Genomic DNA, 20,118 nt, shown 5'->3' with positions numbered 1-20,118 from the left:
TTTTTTTCGTTTTTTTCTACAAAGTGCGGTTTCTTTTAAGAATTAAAAATAATTTAATTAAGAAATAATTTAATTAAAAAATAATTTAATTTGTCAGTTTTCACGCGAAAGCGGAACGTGCCATGTCACGCATCATTGACGTCGTAAACAAAATTATGCAAATTTCTGGTGAAATGAACACTTTAAGATCTTGTCAGCTTTCATAGAGGTTTCACAGGGAAAAAATATTTCATTTTCGAAATTTACAACTGGAAATTTATGGGAAAGCAAAAGGACGCAGTCGATAAATAATTCTTATTTAGCAAGAGCTTGTCATAGTTCATTATTTTTACTTGAGGATTGCGTGGACTGAACTCCAAAGGAAAAATTTCACGCATTTATGTCAGGCATGAAATGTAATGCGATACTTTGTTGAACATATTTCCCTTTGTGAGATCGGCTTGCCCTACAGTAATTTAATAATTTTAATTCCCAAAAAAACTTCACTTGCCCATCGGGCAAGTGATGGTTAGAATCCACTAGCCCGATCGCGAAATCCAGTAGCCCCGGACTATCGGGGACACGAATTTGCATGACGTAGCTGCACATGGCGTGCTCCTATGAACTTTGAATAAAAAAAACACGTGATTTTTTTTAATTGGCGCATCAGAATAATCGGCTTATTCAATCTGTACAGAATAATTTGAGGAAGTTTCCGTAGCCGTCTAAATTTCAATTACTATGTGTCATCTGCATTCACGAGTCGGCTCACAGGAGCCTTTGATTAAACTGCTGATTTGCTGAAAAAAAGTTAACGACTATTTTTTTAGGATTCTTTCCCGCTTGTTCACTGCCATATTGTTTTGAATATCCCTGCTAGATCCTTTCTCACATACGACTCAGCTTGTTAACTTTTAAACTTATCTTATCTGCAAGTGAAGCTTGTCTGCTAGTATTTTAGTGCAGATAATTTTTAGGCAGTAGAGGTGGCACATCATTACAAGTAGCCTTTTAATGAATTACTTTTGATAAAGTCACAAAAAGATCTGGGCCATGCAGTGAAATCTTGCCAAAAAGTCAATACATTTTAGTTAGTACCTAACCATTCGTTCCTGATGATTTCATTTCAGAACCCTCAGTTTAACAAATCAGCTACATATGTCATCTTTGCTCACCTGCTACGACAAGTCTCATCTCTTACAGATGGAGAACATCAGTTCCTTGTTCACTGGTTTAGAAGGTCAGTTTGCTGACCCATTTATGATCAGTTTAACAAATCAAATGTGGTTTAGCGCTGTCTGCACTCTTGTTGACAACGATATTCGTCATCACAGTGGTCAAAATGTTGTACGCCTCGTGAGTCCACTGTGATGGCGAATATCGTTGTGGATAAGAGTGCACACAACACTAAACCACATTCGTTGTGTTTTACCACAATATCAACGTCAAAGAAAATTTTTACAATAACTGTCAAAATTTCCGCGCACTGATTGACGCGAGCAGCGTTGTCTAGACTCTTAATTATCCACAACAGAAAATTAGCCAATCAGAGTGCGAGATTAGAAACAATTAGTAGGGTAAAAACAAAATACTCGGCCAAATTAAAATGATGACAAAAATAATGATAAATATTGTCATTTATTATTCCACTATTATGTCATTTCACCAAATAAGGTCAAGAGAACACGCAAAATATGAGACCGTAGTACACTGTAATGTCCCGGTTTGACTGGTTTACAACAGAGCGAATACGGACGGAAAAGGCAGAAAAAAGGAGCAACAATGGCCGGACTGGACGAAGAATAGTTTTTGAAACGATGGAAGCTCGAAAACAAGTTTTAAGCATGCCAATCACTTGTCATTTATCTTTTCATTTTATCCAATCAAATTAAAGACATTTAACTGGCTTTCTGAGTTGTTTACATCATTCGTACGCGCCATATACCGATGGACAGATAATGCCGGGTGTATTTCAAAACTGTTACCAAAACAGAGAAGCCAAAATAACAAATTTTTTTGTAGTGGAATAATAAATCTCTTATTCGATGGTTTTACATATAATACACGCGGACATTTTGCTCATTGCTCGTATTTTTCCTCGCCCCTCCGGGGCACGGAAAAATACTACACAACTCGCAAAATATCCACGCGTATTATATGTAAAACCATCGAATAAGATATATGTATAGTTTTTCTGACCTGATAAGGTATCCCAAAAATTCCAATTTTGTAGAACATTTTTTCTGTTAGGGAATAATTTTGTCTCTATTTCATTTACAGAGAAAATGGTAAGTTTGTTGTTGCCTGCCCCCACCTCCCACCCCTGTGGCTTGCACCCTTATAGGGGAGGGGGGAGGGTATACAAGAGACAGCTGGCCTTTGGATTTAGTCCATATAAGCATCTGTTGGATTTTGTCAAGTTTGTTTGTTTGTTTGTTCATAATTTAATGGCCTGTTTTAAGAAGGTTCATGCTACATTATCACTAGAGAGAGTGATCAAAGATAGCCACCTGAAGAATGGAGTTTCGTCAATTTTCTGGCTTAAAATACTATCTTGCTAAATAAAGCATCTTCTCTTTGTGACTCAAGTTTTCCACCTGCGATTAACAAACTTTTTTTTCACCTGTTGGAAATGTGACATGCAGCTTCTTCACATGTTCAAGTGCACAGCGTGCAATATACTATTTAAAGAGTTGAAGGTAGAGGGTAATACAGGGTCTAGGAAATGCTGTACATAACACCCCAGAAAACATGAATTCACATTTCCTTGATAAGTACTAGCTGCCCTGGGACTATTCCTGTCCACTTCTTTCAATTTGTCTAATGTGGCCAAACTGTCTTAGGAACTGAATTTCCCGAGTGATGGCTTTCAAGGTCAGAAAGAAAAAGAAAAATTCACTGTATGTTAACGTTAAGTAGAACATTGAATTTGATCCTTTCACATTGCAGTTGTGTAGACAAAGGGAATGAAATGTACAACAACGTACATTTGCAGAGCAATAGGTCACCAGAATCCTTCCATTTTGGGTTACTCATGCTTATTCAAGCTACTGTTATTTACTCACTGGGACTGAATGAATTCGCGATCGGTTAGTTGTAGTGAAATGATACCAACACCTAAATTTTTTTTCTTACGGTAATATAGTACTTTATTGACAAAACAGTGTGGCAGACGATATTACAATGCCATCATGAAAATGGCCCATTTTCTTGGTCACTCAAATATCTTGAACATTTTGTTTTCGTCATCATGTTGTATTAAAATCCCTTATACATCAGAACTGAAATTCACCCATTTTTGTTCTACCACTTTACGTGACTCATACAATTAATGAAAACTGCACTGTAATTTATTTCTAGATTTCCTGTCAACACATTTAAAGCCACTATAACAAGAATACTGCAGGTATACTTTTTTTGAAGTTTTCTCTTTCTGTGGCAAACTCAGAACTAAAGACATGTAGTAGTGTTAATATAAAATAAAACTGTTACTCCAGACAGAATATTCAGCTTCATTGTTTGCTTTCTAGGAACTGTGTTCACCAGTTTAAATTTTAAGAGATTGAGCAAGAACCATTATTATACAGAGAAAGTGATTATTAATAGACAAAATGAATAAGCAAATAACACGTGTTCAGTATAATTGGTACTTGTTCAATATAATTGGGACTAATTGGTGTTAGTGGTTATCGCCTGTTATCCGGTGTTAGAGCCAATCAGGTTCATGCTCTTCCATAGCTTCCAGATGTGATAATATTATCCGCTAACAAGACTGTTAGAGCCAATGAGAGTTTTGTTATTCAATAACAGGATAACACAAACAACAACTCAAGTGTTAGCCGATAATATTAGTCAGTTCCACCAATAACAAGCACTCATTACAACACATCGTTATTTGTGGCTACAATTAAGCTTACGAAATTCAAAGTCTGCAAGAGGGCACCAGCACACCTAAAATTGCTGTCCCAAATACATGAGATTTTCAGGGAAAATAGTCCAATTCTCTTCAGATGTTGTATTCATTGTGAATGTTTAACAATACAAAAGGCAAAATGTCTCAAGGATTAGGTGTTGCTCAAAATTGAATTGCTATGAGTATGTTTGTTTCATCTTCTCCACTAGGATTCTACTTCTCCACTGAAAAGAAAATAAAGCTGCTCTTATGAAGAAATCTTTTCTCACTAACAATGGAATCAGTGATCGCGTCAAAAAGATACGGCTACAGGCTCGTTTGTTTAGTCTTTTTAGTCCCGGCCAATATAAAATAAAGAAATCTTTTTTTCACTAACAAAAAAACGATTGTCACAAAAAGACACGGCAACAGAGAAGTCAGGATTGTTTAATGTTCTCCAGTATTAGATGTATCTGCCTCTTTGAAGAAGAAACAAACGGCAATAGCGACAACATGACACGGCTACAGAGAAGGTTCAAAGAAAGACCTCTTGTTAAGGGGCTTCTACATTGTAAACATTCCTGCACGCAATTATCTAGCGACAAGATAATATAATGCCCAACATGAGTGGAGAATAATTAGGTTTTGTCCCATTAACTGGGCATTTCCGTGTAACGATTACTCTGTGACGTTTATTTGGAATGAAGAACTGAAAATGGGTGAAGAAGATTATAGTGAATTTAGCAGAAAAAGATTCCAAATTGTTGTCTATTTGCAGCAGGATATGCGATTATACCACATGTCTTTGTTCGGAGAAATTATCAATTGCTATTGACAGATAAACACCTGAACGTCTAAGCCATCGTCAGCCAATAAGGGGAATGTTAGTCGCTAACAGAATAACAGGTTTTCCGTTAGTACGTAACCTCAGATCTAATCACCAATATTTAAGCCATAGGACGGAAAAACATGCTAAATGAAGTGTCTACCCTCCTTTGAACGCTGCAAGTCACGACTCAGTTGCTTGCTTTTAACGAAATATATAATTAAGGGAACCTTAAGTTTGAAAGGCCGTCAGCCAGCCGAATAAACTCTTGGGATAAACTGAAGATATCGGCGGTATCCAAAAACGAACTTTATTTTGACGATTCATTTGCTCAATTGACATTTAACTACGTTTCGAATAAAACAAGGAGCACCAAATGATTTTATTATAAAACAGTTGTTTTTCTGAAACACAAGAGGGGCCGGATATCGCCGAACAAAACGTTCAAGCCAATTTTCGTTTGGCGCCAAAATGCGATCACTTGCCGCGAATCACGCTCAAATTTAATAATGGCAGGAAATACTTGTAAGTGTACTATCAAACGATATGCTTTTGCTCCTGGCATTTTCGAAGACTTTTAATGGTCTAATCAATATTGTCAAATCCACGGTTAAAATTTTAATTTACAAGCACAGTAGAGCGTTTTACTTACCCTAGCCGCCGTTTTCCGCGCACAAAAGCTACGAGCTCTTTCCCCATAAACTACAATACGCCTTCTGCTTTTCGCTCAAAAGCAACTTTGAGATTTGTACAATTTTGTTCGCTTTCGGCCGCACGCTCTTTCTCATGTTGTGATAGTGATAAACGATTACGAGCAGTGTTGGAACGGAAGAAAGTACCTGCCGAAGCCATGCATTGCGTTTTAAAAGTGACGAAACTGTCCCGTGGCAGGCTGGGTGAAGTTGCGAAGTAGGTGCTGGAGGGGGAGGAGGAGAGGCTTTCACCAGTGACACAGTCCCGTACGAAAATTCTGGCGAGAAAGTGGCGAGATTCAAGCCATAAAAAATCACGCTAATAAGCAAGACAGAACGTGACGATAATCAGCCTGACGGGAGAGGTAAAAATGGAACGATGAATGAACGGGAATGGGGCGAGGCATTTTCATTTGAATCGCTTGTTCCGCTGAAAATATAGGGTGCTTTCTATGCTTTCCATGCACCAAAAATTTTCGGTTTGAATTTTCGGAAATTTTGGTCTCGATTGTCGGTCGTCACGTGGTCAGTTTTTTCCCCAGGCTTCTTGACCCCGCTTATCGTATGTGTTCAAACAGTCCGACTGGAAGCTTTTGAAAGGAACACGATTTTCGAAAAGACCGAAACTTCCACTTTTCGGGAACACTGAAAAGGTTGTCCCAAATTTTCGAAAATCTTCTCCGGAAAAGATTCCGTTCCATTCGATTCCCACCCGAAATTTTCGAAAATTTTGTCGAACGGAAAGCGCCCTATGGCTCGCTAAACAAGCTGAATTTCTCTCGACGGACTCGGTTGGGTCGTATTATGGCCTGACTAATTAAATGTAGGTAATACAACACCAAATAATGAAACAGCACGTACACATGAAGTCAACTATCGTACTTCTCGTGAAAAACTCGTTACGTGGGATGCCTGTGGAGCCCACGTTATAAAATGGGGGCCGTTTGTATCCACAAATGCGCATCTTTCAATTATTAACTCGTTTTAGATGTATCAAATTCAGTTTTCTCCTAGAGGGGATCTTTTTGTCTCGTACTGTCCTTATTGTCTTTAACAAAAACGGTCCAATCAGAGTGCAATATTTTAGTGTATGTCAGGAGGGATCGGACGGGAGTTAATTACTATTGTGATTATTCAGGTCCTAGTGATCTCTCGGTGGAACTAAAAAGGCTTGACTTTAGTTGCGTGGCCAAATTGTTTTAATGTTTTAGATTCCAATGTGCCGTTTTCAAAAAGAAAACTAACCCTTTTGAAGCAGTAAATCGAAAGAATAACTTCTAAGAAGCGCTCGACAGTGAAAACGGTGGGAATTGGAGAGTTCAAAGCGAAGGAATCATGCTTCTGTTTGACAGTTGTAGAACCATCCAGAATACGTGGGGGAAAGATCATTGATAAGCTAAAACACACATCGCATGACTTTGTCGATTTGATGCTTAAACGCAACTGGAAATCCACTTCACAAAAAGATTAAAGGTTTCATTTAGGAAAGCTTTTTGCCTCTTTTCTTTCTGTTTTTTTGATGAAACGAAAACAATTTGTAATCTTACATTGTAATCTTACACTTTTATTTACATAACAAGAGTAGAAAACGTGAGTCACGCCACGTTATTGTAAAAGAATCTCCGGTACAACGAAAGACTTTTGTATGAGAAGCAAAAATATGATGAAAGTTGTCAAGTTTTCATGTATGCAAAAAGTTATGATTAGCAGTGAACTTTTCAGATAAAAAGAGTGCTCCTTTCAGCCGAAGACATTTTCTGGCGGGAACTATTTTTAGGCGGCAAAATTTCAAGTAGCGCAACTCAATATCACGCAATCTTTCTGACTAAAACTGTTCAGTTAGTTCAATCGCGAAGGGAGGGAAGGTTAAAAAATCGGCGAGGCGTACAATAAATGAGGCCACTAGTGCTAAACATAGTCAACGCATCCCACGTAAACGCTCTGAAAAGCGTCTTGTTTATTATAAATCTGGGACATGACTAAAATAATGTTTATCTTTCTGATCTAGGCGGTTGTGCTCTACCCGCGATGTTTTCTGTTTGCAACTCTTCGATACAACTGCAAAATACACGGCTATTCGAAAGGCCTTAATTAATAATGTCAAAAATCGATTTACCCTACTGGGTGCCGTTTTGACTTGAAAATTATGACCGAAAAACCGAGTATAATTTTACATTACCTCATTCTAGCACACTCTGTCGCGCTGTCGCGTCGAGCGCATGTACCTAAACTGTCAAACGCCTTGGAAGTGGCGGGCGGTATTTTGCTGTTACCTTCAAAATATTTATATTGTAAAGGACCCGGAAAGGAAGGGAAGAGTCGCTCAAGGTGTGCCGTTTATTTCCTGCAGCTTCCCTTGCATTGTCTTGAATAGCTAACTTGATTCGTAAAATGGATTGTTTTGTTTGCCGGCAGTCCTTTGAAGTCCTTTTGGTTTGCAGAGAAACATCACGCATTCTGAAAAACAACGTAAAAAACGAAAAATAATTTACAGCTGCCATAATTGTAGTCTCCTTTGCAGCTTTTTATCAACACCGTTTGAGCGTCCCCCACTGAGGGATTTATTTGGGCACCGCAGCACGTGGCTAAAATAAGTTTAACCATTAAATGTGCACGCGCTGAAAACGGCAAGTTACATCGGAACAATAAACTCCATATGTACGTTTATAGCCGTGAATAGATCGTTTTCCATTTCAGTGGGAATTCAAGTAAAGTATATGAATCATTTAATTATTATACTTACGTTTGGGACACTCATGGAGAACTGATATAAATCCTGACGCTTTCTCGCCAGAATTTTCGAACGGAACTGAAGCCTCTCCTCCTCCCCCTCCAGCACCTACTTCGCAACTTCACCCAGCCTGCCACGGGACAGTTTCGTCACTTTTAAAACGCAATGCATGGCTTCGGCGGGTACTTTCTTCCGTTCCAACACTGCTCGTAATCGTTTATCACTAACTATCACAACATGAGAAAGAGCGTGCGGCCGAAAGCGAACAAAATTGTACAAATCTCAAAGTTGCTTTTGAGCGAAAAGCAGAAGGCGTATTGTAGTTTATGGGGAAAGAGCTCGTAGCTTTTGTGCGCGGAAAACGGCGGCTAGGGTAAGTAAAACGCTCTACTGTGCTTGTAAATTAAAATTTTAACCGTGGATTTGACAATATTGATTAGACCATTAAAAGTCTTCGAAAATGCCAGGAGCAAAAGCATATCGTTTGATAGTACACTTACAAGTATTTCCTGCCATTATTAAATTTGAGCGTGATTCGCGGCAAGTGATCGCATTTTGGCGCCAAACGAAAATTGGCTTGAACGTTTTGTTCGGCGATATCCGGCCCCTCTTGTGTTTCAGAAAAACAACTGTTTTATAATAAAATCATTTGGTGCTCCTTGTTTTATTCGAAACGTAGTTAAATGTCAATTGAGCAAATGAATCGTCAAAATAAAGTTCGTTTTTGGATACCGCCGATATCTTCAGTTTATCCCAAGAGTTTATTCGGCTGGCTGACGGCCTTTCAAACTTAAGGTTCCCTTAATTATATATTTCGTTAAAAGCAAGCAACTGAGTCGTGACTTGCAGCGTTCAAAGGAGGGTAGACACTTCATTTAGCATGTTTTTCCGTCCTATGGCTTAAATATTGGTGATTAGATCTGAGGTTACGTACTAACGGAAAACCTGTTATTCTGTTAGCGACTAACATTCCCCTTATTGGCTGACGATGGCTTAGACGTTCAGGTGTTTATCTGTCAATAGCAATTGATAATTTCTCCGAACAAAGACATGTGGTATAATCGCATATCCTGCTGCAAATAGACAACAATTTGGAATCTTTTTCTGCTAAATTCACTATAATCTTCTTCACCCATTTTCAGTTCTTCATTCCAAATAAACGTCACAGAGTAATCGTTACACGGAAATGCCCAGTTAATGGGACAAAACCTAATTATTCTCCACTCATGTTGGGCATTATATTATCTTGTCGCTAGATAATTGCGTGCAGGAATGTTTACAATGTAGAAGCCCCTTAACAAGAGGTCTTTCTTTGAACCTTCTCTGTAGCCGTGTCATGTTGTCGCTATTGCCGTTTGTTTCTTCTTCAAAGAGGCAGATACATCAAATACTGGAGAACATTAAACAATCCTGACTTCTCTGTTGCCGTGTCTTTTTGTGACAATCGTTTTTTTGTTAGTGAAAAAAAGATTTCTTTATTTTATATTGGCCGGGACTAAAAAGACTAAACAAACGAGCCTGTAGCCGTATCTTTTTGACGCGATCACTGATTCCATTGTTAGTGAGAAAAGATTTCTTCATAAGAGCAGCTTTATTTTCTTTTCAGTGGAGAAGTAGAATCCTAGTGGAGAAGATGAAACAAACATACTCATAGCAATTCAATTTTGAGCAACACCTAATCCTTGAGACATTTTGCCTTTTGTATTGTTAAACATTCACAATGAATACAACATCTGAAGAGAATTGGACTATTTTCCCTGAAAATCTCATGTATTTGGGACAGCAATTTTAGGTGTGCTGGTGCCCTCTTGCAGACTTTGAATTTCGTAAGCTTAATTGTAGCCACAAATAACGATGTGTTGTAATGAGTGCTTGTTATTGGTGGAACTGACTAATATTATCGGCTAACACTTGAGTTGTTGTTTGTGTTATCCTGTTATTGAATAACAAAACTCTCATTGGCTCTAACAGTCTTGTTAGCGGATAATATTATCACATCTGGAAGCTATGGAAGAGCATGAACCTGATTGGCTCTAACACCGGATAACAGGCGATAACCACTAACACCAATTAGTCCCAATTATATTGAACAAGTACCAATTATACTGAACATGTGTTAAATATACAAATAAATATTATAGAATGTTACCAATCTCAAGATTATCTGATAATAAAACAAAAAAATCATTTGATGATGATTGATGTCAGTAAAGTAAGGGCTGGCACCTGCAAATTAAATCTAAATAAAAAACATTGTAATCAAAAGAAATATGGAAAATTACTTTTAAAAAAATTAACAATACTTGTTAATTTTTTTAAAAAATGTAATTTTTTTTATTAATTTTATTAAAAATTGTTACATAGAGTAAACTTTCAAATTAAAAATTTATAATTATAATGTTTCCTTAGGTGCAGTTTATGTTGCACTTCATAGATGCAGACTTCAGTTAAGTAAACTGGCAAAAATCACATTAAAATCATCCCAAATTATAACCAAACATATGACATGTAATACAGTCATTTTACTTTGAGAACCAAATGCAATAAAAATAAATTACTAGATTAAAGTGTAGATTTGACTCTTATGTTAAACTTGATCTGCATTCAAATGAATATGACTGAAATAAACTGTAGTCCAGGTTTGAATTCACCAAGACCACTGTACAAAAAGACCAAAGACACATTTATACACGGTACAAATAGCCTCAACCTGAAGCAAAATATTCACAAATGTTAGCAGGAAAGTGCTGAATCCTAAAATAAAACAATACACAGAGTTGTGAAAAGTTCATCTTATCACTGGTATTTGAGGATATTTTCCTTCAGATTGAGGCTATTATCATGCTGTATTAATGCATCTTTTATCTTTTTATCCAGCGGCCTTGGTGAAGTAGAAACTGGACTTCTTGTACTGTATATAGAAAAGTTAACTTGATTGAGTTGTCCTCTTTTTCTAAAGTTCATCAGTGTGCGTCTGTTTCCGACCAAAACCAATGAACTTCCTCCTGATGAGAAATGTACTTGGTGGATTCCTTCTGCCGTTAAAGTTCTAGCACTATTAAGTATGGCATTATCTTACTAGTAAAAAATAACTGAAGAACAACTATTAAAATAATAGTGATAATAAATTCATTTCATGATAAATGATAAACATTTGTGATGATCATTTTATAGCTACTAGCCCCATGGCCAGTAGGGTAACTGACGTTGTTTGCAATGTTTAATACTTTAAAATCATCATTCAAACCTGGCCTGTTTAGTTTAACATAGCATAATTTCTGTCTGGCTTACTTTAAGTAAACAAAATAATTTATTTTACATTTTATGGAAATTAAACTGGTTCTATTTGTCAGTTTAAAGCTAAATGTTGCTTTAATTGCAAGAAAAAAGGATTCTTTTATAGTGAACTTGTTTGTTAACTATTTTGGCAGTGTACTTCCATCACTGAAATCAGAGTTGATTGAACATGATTTTTTATTTACCTTGTACAATAGAAATAATCTCAGTTCAAATTACTCTATCTGTGATTGAGATCTTTTTAGAAAGACAGTGCTGTAGCCTTTGTGTTTGCACCAATTTAAAATATGTTTATTGAGGTTTGAATAACTGACATTCAATAGACCTGAGGTTTAATGTAGGTGACAGATTGTTTTAGTAAACATGAAGGCTCATCACTGCATATATATTTGATATTTGTAAAAGTTAAATGCTGAAATGATTGAATCATAAATCTATACAGTACTTAATACTTAAAATATGAGGAAAAGGGAATGCTAGTCTACTGTGCATGTTAGGAGTGACTTTTTAAATGCTTTTAATGCTTTTAAATGCTCTTAAAAGAGAGCAATGTTGATGATTAAATTTAAACTTGTTAATAATCTCAACTGGTTGGTTAGGCTGTCCAAAGTAGTGCAATTGCTTTTGTTGTTGATTTTCTCATAACATCATTTCCTTCAAATGCTTACTCTGAGTTTTAGCATGACTTTGGAGTAAATATATTGATTTTATCTTATATCAGATGCGTCCAACTGGTTGTTGATCCCTCCACTTGTGAACCACACCTATTTCTATAACCACTCTTTGGATCATATTGATCTTATGAGTGAGTATTACTCATGGCAGAACCCGGCAGCAAACCCTGGGTGAGTAGACAGTGTGTTGAGTTAACATCAAACTTCAGGGTGTTGGTGGCGTTGGTATAAATGAACATTGTGCTAACTTGCTGAAGAACAAAAAAGTTGTGTTTTTGCCAACAGCTACATATTTATCAAAATTTATACAGAAGAACTCTTTTTCAGGAGCCACATGAAAACAGTTTTAAATACAACATGTCAGTGCTGAAGTGATATTTTTAAAATAAACCCTCTCAGGTGAATGGTACATTGGAGGATATTGTCCAAAAAACGAAGTTCCCTTCTTAGCCAACTGTGAAATTTTGAGGACAATCTTTCTGCTGAGGCATTACCCTTTGATTTACCACTAAGCCAGAAAGGGGTTTATTTATTTATTTATTTATTTATTTATTTATTTATTTATTTATTTATTTATTCATTTATTTATTTACTAATTTTATAACCCTCAATTAATTTGTACCCCATAACTCAATAAAAATATTATTGTACACAGATACATGCAGGGCCTTTGAAGTTAAGCAAGGTTGCATTTACTTGACACTCAGATTTCACTTTCACTCACTGGCACATTAATGAGTGGAACAGTACAAGCCAACTGTTTTTTCCTCTGGTCTTTGCAGCAAGTTCTCATTCTGCCAGTACCCTTTCATTCTGAGCCTAGCAGCCAAGCGCTTCATCATGCAGAAGGACTCGGAGTCACAAATGATCGTAATGGCTAGGGTAAGCTAATTTAAGCAGTTCTGCTGTCAGGTTTTCAAGAGCTTAGTTTGCATATATTATAATGTATTAACCCAATTACAAACAAAACAGGTTCTAAGTGGCAAGTACCATTAACACCAGCGTATGTGCATGTCAAATCTCCTGGTACATGTAGGGTTCATTCGTACAGAGTCTGGAATTCTTGAAAAAGTATACAAATCTGCAAACAAGTTTTCCAGACGTGGAAAAAGTATAGAAGACAAAGATGAAGTTTGAAAAAATGTTTGGAGTTTTTGTCAAAGTTACGATAGGTGCTTATTATTGCTAAGTGAAATCTTAGTCAATCAGCTAGTTGAATTTCATTTAAATTTCACCTTAGCCAAAGTTATTTCTGCTGTAGGAGTGTGGTTTGACTCTTACATTGAGTCTGGAAAAAGAAATAATGGTTTGGAAAAAGTATGGCAAAGGTCTCGAATTTTGCGTACAAAGATGTACATGAAAACTTCTATGTGCCCCCCCCCCCCCCCCCCCCGACTAAAAGGTGGGATATTGGAGATTGGACAAAATAAATTATGTCTTGTCACTGCCAGGCAACACTTACCCTTTGAATTTAAATTATACAGAAGTTGGTGTGACTGTAAGTGTAGTAGATTCTGAGGTGTTAAATGTTGCAAGTTTGGATTGATCTTTTTGCTCAACATATTAAAGTTTAATGCCATAATTGAGGTGTCTTTGAACTTCTTGACGCATCTAAGTTGTTGCTTGTTTTTGCTTTGAACAGAAAAGTCTTGTTGCAAAAGTTCAAAGGAGAGAAATGCCTGACATGGGAATGCTGTTTCTCAACATCAAAGTGCGACGCTCTCACTTGATCTATGATTCATTGAATGAGGTGAGTAATCAGTTAATTTCTCCTTAGTGTACACTTGCACTGCATGGGTAGTAAATTTTTTAACAACTGCTCAACGGCTTTTCTATGTTTGGTTACATGCAGTATTTGATTTCATCCTCACACTCAAAAGTTAGAACCAGAGTTTGTATATTTTCAGAGGTAGTTTAACCCTTTAAGCCCTAACAGTGATCAGCATCAAATTTCTCCTTGTAATATCAATGCTTATTCAGCCCCGAGTTTATGAGAATTAGGGATATGAATACCCAAAGTGAACTTTCTTGGTATTTTAATAACTTCTTCATTAGACAAGTATGGGGACAAAGTAGGAGAATTTGTTCTTTGATATTAGGGGTTAAAGGGTTAAACCATTCTTAGGGTGCATTTCTTTGGGAAAATCCGAATCCGGATTTTTGATCCAAGATCACTCGGATCATGGTGTATCAAAGGAACCGACGTATCCTTACCCAGAGTGGATTCATCGCTTCCTTTGATGTACCAAGATCCGAGTGATCTGGGATCAAAAATCTGAATTCTGATTTTTCCAAAGAAACACGCCCTTAAATTCTTGTACATTTTACTCATAGATTTCACGCAAGCAGCGTGACTTGAAGAAGAAACTGAAGGTGACATTTGCTGGTGAACCAGGTCTGGACATGGGGGGATTAACAAAGGAGTGGTTCCTTCTGCTGGTTAGAAAAATCTTTAGACCAGAATATGGTAAGTGCCATTCAAGTAAAATAATTATGTCAAATGCTCATTCTGTATGCTAGAATAATTATATGGTCCCTTGCCCAGCAGCTAAGCATTTCAGTCTCTTTTTGTACAAGTCAGTTAAGTATGTCCATGTTGAGAATGATGTTATTCAGTCAGTAACACCGGCATACTAAAACAAACAAAAAGAAATCTGTTTTCCCACAACAGGACTACAGTTTGGATGGTCCACCATTGAGCTTGACAAGACTCACAAACCTAGTTTACAAGTCTTCTGCAGCTCAGTTGTAGAGCATCCAAACAAGTAATCAAAAGTCATAGGATCTACTTCTGTTTAAGGGAGCTCAGATTTTCATTTTCCAAACATGCCTGTGTCACTGACTGAATAACATCATTCTCCTGTATTTACCAGAATATATACCATTACATTTTATTCCATTACGTGCATGTTACACCTGCTAATTAGCAGACCTATTAGAGTTGTCATCAATCTTTGGAGGAGTTAGCTGCAGAAGGAAAGTTAAGCTTGCAGTGGTAAACTGAAAAGAAACCTTTCATTCTTGTTGTCTTTTATTTATTTTCACACTCTAAGTCAATGAGTACAAATACATGAAATATCATATAGTGAACTGCGGATGAAAGATTAAATAGAAGAAAGATCCTCGCAGTTAGTACCCAACTTAAGCAGCTGCAAAAAGAAAGCCTGAAAATTTTTTTTTCAGGCTTTCTTTTCGCAACTGCTTAAGTTGCATACTAACTGCGAGGATCTTTCTTCTATTTACTCTAAGTTAAGGTGGCTATAATCAGTTTCTTCACTGTAGTTGCTGGCCTCATAGTGGTTACTCAAGACAGCCCTGCTTATGGACTTATTTAATGTTTACTTTGTCACTTCAACTTTCTTCTTCAGTGAACTCTCTTCAAGGCAAGTTACACAACTTCATTCATTTTCTTTACAGGGATGTTTACTTACGATGAGAAGTCAAGAACATACTGGTTTAGCAAGACATGTATGGATAATGACTCGGAATTCAATTTAGTCGGTGTTGTATCCTTTGTAACCCACTGTTTTTTATCTCAGTGAAAAAACTCATAACTAGATCATTCACTCATTTGATAGGTAACAGTAAGAGAACTTGTCATAACAAGTTTGTTCGAAGGGCACTCACCTTGTCGGTGGTGGGGGATTTATCAAAGACACCGTACCTCATGAACATTTCCAACCAAATTTTATTGGCTTTAAAATTTGAGTTGACACAGAAATATTTAGCTAACAAGAGTCAGCATTGCTAGGTAAACAAGAAAAGTAAGGTCTGAATCTCGTTGTCATTTTTTACTGCTGGATATGAGGGGTGGCTATACAATAAAGACACCATCTTTTGAGGTTGAGGAAGGAAGGTGCAGGCAGAGACCATCATCTAATTTGTGGTTTGGATGGTCCTGTTCGAGTATAGTAGTTTTGACCACTTTTCCTAACTTATCTCTACATGGATGGCTTGTGGTTTTGCCAATTAAAGGGTTTTCTTGCTTATTGCTGCTGCATTATGTTTGGTATTGATTTCTGTTGCTGAAAAAATGTTCGTCCATGCATGAGTGAATGAGGTACCAGATGACAATTTTTCTTAGAATTTTCTTGTCCTTAACAATGCCATAGCTGATGGGTTTAGCAGTTTACAACAGTATTATTTTAGACATCAGGTTTCCGCCGTGCTGCTACAAGAAGCTTCTGAGTCCAGCTGTTGTTCCATTTCATGATCCTCATGCTACTGTTGGTATTGCCCCACTAGGACTTCAAGATCTTATGGAGACTATGCCGGTATTAATCTTTTATCACTTTAAAACTCTCTCTGGTACAGTTTTAGCAGTTTAAATTACTTGGCTTGAGAACTGTGCATGCCCCCAGATACAAAACTTGTATTTTCAATTAGTCAGACCACATAACTTGAACAGTGCAAACAAAAGGCCCATCTTTGAAAAGTTTGCGTACTTATTAGAACAGTAGCTTAAGAATAATGGGTTTTAAACTGCTCATTTTGCAAATGCTGTGAAACAGAGCAACGCTGTTGGATTTAGTGCAACTGTACAACTTTCATTTGAATGGACTGAGTGGTTGCACTATGAGACCTCATCTGCAAACACAAAGGACCACATTTTACAACTCATGGTTCAAGCTTTGATGGACAGAGCTAGGTAACAATTTTTACAAAATACATCACTCCCAGGAACCAAAGAATTCTTTGCTTTGACTTTAACAGTGTTGCAATATTTTGTAGGATCTTGGACGAGGCCTCAAGGAGCTCTTGGATTATGAGGGTGATGTGGAAGAAGATCTCTGTCAAACTTTCCAGGTTTATTTTCTGCTCATATATTCAAACTCTTGTTGATGCTTTATGATAAATGCATGTAATGCTTACAAAACTTTGTTGTCATCATTCCCGTGACTTTTACCTCAATTTGCCCTCGGATTTGCAAAAGCAGTATCAGCTGCAGTTCCTTAAGCATTATTGTAACTTCTACATCGAAAATGTCACTATTAATTATATATTTTTAACAGTGGCATTTCAATGTTCCACAGATTTCTTACACTGTGTTTGGAGAAGTTGTCACCCATTGCCTGAAGCCGAAGGGAGATAAAATCCCTGTCACAAAACAAAACAGACAAGGTACAGTTTGCTCAGTCTAGTGTGTAACTAATGTTTTGTGCAGGTTGTCTTGCCGTTTTGTTATCCTGTATCGAGATCAGTGGCACAGGTCGTTCTAAGGACACATTCATATCTAAGCATGCAACAATACAAGCAGTTTTGCAGTGTTAATTTCCACAGTTGTTAGTGTAGTGTGTATGATATCAATTCCACCTTTACTTTGTTGCTTATCTTCATCCAGAATGTTACCCACCCTTGTCCAAAAAACGTTTTACAATGTACAGTTGTTAACTTTTTCTCTTCTTTTCTCTTCTTTTTTCAGAATATGTGAATCTTTACGTGGATTATCTGCTGAACAAGTCCATTTACCAACAATTTGCATCATTTTATCATGGATTCCACAGTGTCTGTGCCTCCAACGCCCTCATTGTAAGTACAGTCGAACCTCGTTATTACGGACATCAAGGGGCCAGGAATAAATGTCCGTATTATAGAGGTGTCCGTTTTAGGGAAGTAGGCTTTATATGGATTTCGGTCTCTCAGGGACCAAATGAACTGTCCGTAATAGAGCGATTTCCGTACCATAGAGGTATCCGTAAGGAGAGGTTCAACTGTATGACTTTTTATGTCTCTTCTTTGAATTTGTTGCTCCCAGCAGAAGTGTCAAACCTTTGTGGCGAGGAACATGGCGTTCAGGGTAAGGGGGGGGGGGGGGAGGGGGGGCACTCCTCAGCTTTAAAATCTATACCCATTTTCAGACCAAAACGGCTCAAAAACCATACCCTTGGGGCGGCACATACCTATATAGCTTATATTGGGGAGTAACCCCCCCCCCCCCCCTCCCTATGCATGACATGTAGCAAGAGAAATACAGTTGAACCTCTCCTTACGGACACCCCTCTATTGCGGACAGTTCATTTGGTCCCTGAGAGATCGAAATGCATATAAAGCCTACCTCTCTAAAACGGACACCTCTATAACACGGACACTTATTCCTGGCCCCTTGATGTCCGTAATAACGAGGTTCGACTGTATTATTGTTTGCAAGACATTAGTTTCTTCCACATGTCCAGACGTTTCTCTTATTAGGCTTATCACCGGAATGATTTGGAAAGTATGGCTATCACTTTATCCGACCTTAACTGATTGTCTTCGTCTTTGCTCCTTTCATAACGTCACTTTCTTAAGGCTTCCCTCTCCATTGCCAAAAGGAATCTAAAGTTCTTGCATGAAATATTATTTTGTTTTGAATATTTTCTGGGCAGCACACAGGCTTAAGTTTCCCGGCCTTTTTGTTTCTGTTGTTCTTTTTCTGTCAAGTCACTTGCGTTGCTGCCGTAGGACCCGTGTCACAACACGTGTACCTAATAATCCGTGGGACGTTAAAGAACCCACACACCGTTCGAAAAGAGTAGGCGACGTAGTGGTGTGGTAGCCTATCTCTGATTTCATCTGTCTTTCACATTAATGCGTGGGTTGGGTGGGTGGATGGGTGAGATAAAAAAATTGACTGATAGCGGCTGCCAGTGGCGCCTTTACATGCTGACGTCCGATTTCACCCCACAGAGGAATTGTAAACCGCCATGAGACTATTTGATATGTGCAACCATTACCATTTCCTCCATGCACACCTAATGTGTTTGTGTCCTTGTGGTGAATGTAGATGTTACGCCCTGAAGAAGTGGAGATGTTGGTGTGTGGGAACCCCGAGCTTGACATGGATGCCTTAAGGAAGGTGACAGTTTATGATGGCTACACGAAGAATGATCCCACTATCAGGTTGGTTTATGGCGTCAATGGTTTCATCGGTTGTTGGAAATACTAAGAACGTAGATAGAGTAACCAAACTATCAAGCAAGCAACGACAGCATCAGCTAATGAAAGACACACACGTGAAACAGAAACACGGAAATAGAAGAGAATAGAAAGATTAATTGAACTGACAGACAGGTGTACAGTTAAATTGACAGACAGACAGACACACAAACAGACAAATATGCATTTCTATAACACCACTCTAAAATATTTCAATAAAAATTTAATTAATAGACAGCCTCTGACATAAATTCAGCTCACTCCTTGCTGTTGCCTTATATTGAAAAAACCTTATGAAGCAACCAAAAGCGCTTTCCACAATGCAACTTTAAACTTGGTTTCCCTGGCATAAACTCGGAAGTTAGACATACTAGTATGCAAATAAAGTCTCGATGTAAAATAGAGTTTAACCGTTTTAACTTGAATTTCTGCTCAACTTCGTCAGGTATTTCTGGGATATAGTTTTGTCATTTTCAATGGACTTGAAGAAAAAGTTGCTTCTGTTTGCCACCGGAAGTGATCGTGTTCCCATTGGTGGCATGGGTGAGATGGAGTTCAAGATCATACGGATGGAAGTAGCTCACAGCACAAGCATGTAAGTTACCATGACAACCTGAAAACAAGATCATTAACCCTTCGGGTTGTGTGTATGTTACTGCTTGGCTAACATGAATTGCTAGTTTCAAGAGTCTTTGTTTCGTGTTTTTGGAGAACTCGGATGCAACTTAGCGAATAACGAGAGTCTCTACGGCCTTGGAAATTTCAAGAGTTGGATGGTTAACTAGGGCAAATTTAAAATATATTCAAGTTATTCTAGCCTTTTTTGTTTATTTTAATCAAGTTCGCCTCCTTCGCCCTTAGGATCAGTCTGCCGTCTGTATTTTGCATTTGGAATAATTTACTGATCCAGGTCAACAAATGATCCGGCACTACTCATCAGTTTGTCGCTGTGGTCTTGCATAAACCTTATTCCAAAATGGCTGCCATTTTAATGTTCTTTTGTTTGCATTCAAATTAGCCCTTCTTGCCTCGTTCAAGATAAAATATTCTTTTGATTTTTGAGCTTAAGAGCGAGGTAAGAAGGGCTAACTTGAATGCCAACAATAGAATAT

At 37.6% G+C, this 20,118-nt stretch overlaps 1 protein-coding gene across 2 annotated transcripts in view; it reads left to right on the top strand.

The window, feature by feature from the left end:
- LOC146483381 (putative E3 ubiquitin-protein ligase HECTD2) overlaps positions 1-20,118 on the top strand; it is a 31,268-nt gene that overhangs the window by 10,404 nt on the left and 746 nt on the right. For both annotated transcript variants that reach the window (XM_085106088.1, XM_085106089.1), the window contains exons 7-20: positions 1,110-1,219; positions 3,340-3,385; positions 11,080-11,182; positions 12,139-12,262; positions 12,874-12,973; positions 13,734-13,841; positions 14,426-14,558; positions 15,509-15,597; positions 16,204-16,365; positions 16,823-16,897; positions 17,125-17,212; positions 17,514-17,620; positions 18,855-18,970; positions 19,452-19,601. In XM_085106088.1, coding sequence (XP_084962214.1) covers positions 1,110-1,219; positions 3,340-3,385; positions 11,080-11,182; positions 12,139-12,262; positions 12,874-12,973; positions 13,734-13,841; positions 14,426-14,558; positions 15,509-15,597; positions 16,204-16,365; positions 16,823-16,897; positions 17,125-17,212; positions 17,514-17,620; positions 18,855-18,970; positions 19,452-19,601 — 1,511 coding nt within the window. The remainder of the gene's footprint in view (positions 1-1,109; positions 1,220-3,339; positions 3,386-11,079; positions 11,183-12,138; positions 12,263-12,873; positions 12,974-13,733; positions 13,842-14,425; positions 14,559-15,508; positions 15,598-16,203; positions 16,366-16,822; positions 16,898-17,124; positions 17,213-17,513; positions 17,621-18,854; positions 18,971-19,451; positions 19,602-20,118) is intronic.

Source organism: Pavona decussata, unplaced genomic scaffold (assembly GCF_977016875.1).
Source record: "Pavona decussata unplaced genomic scaffold, jaPavDecu1.1 SCAFFOLD_39, whole genome shotgun sequence".
Lineage (NCBI taxonomy): Eukaryota > Metazoa > Cnidaria > Anthozoa > Scleractinia > Agariciidae > Pavona > Pavona decussata.
This window is presented reverse-complemented; position numbering and strand designations above follow the sequence as displayed.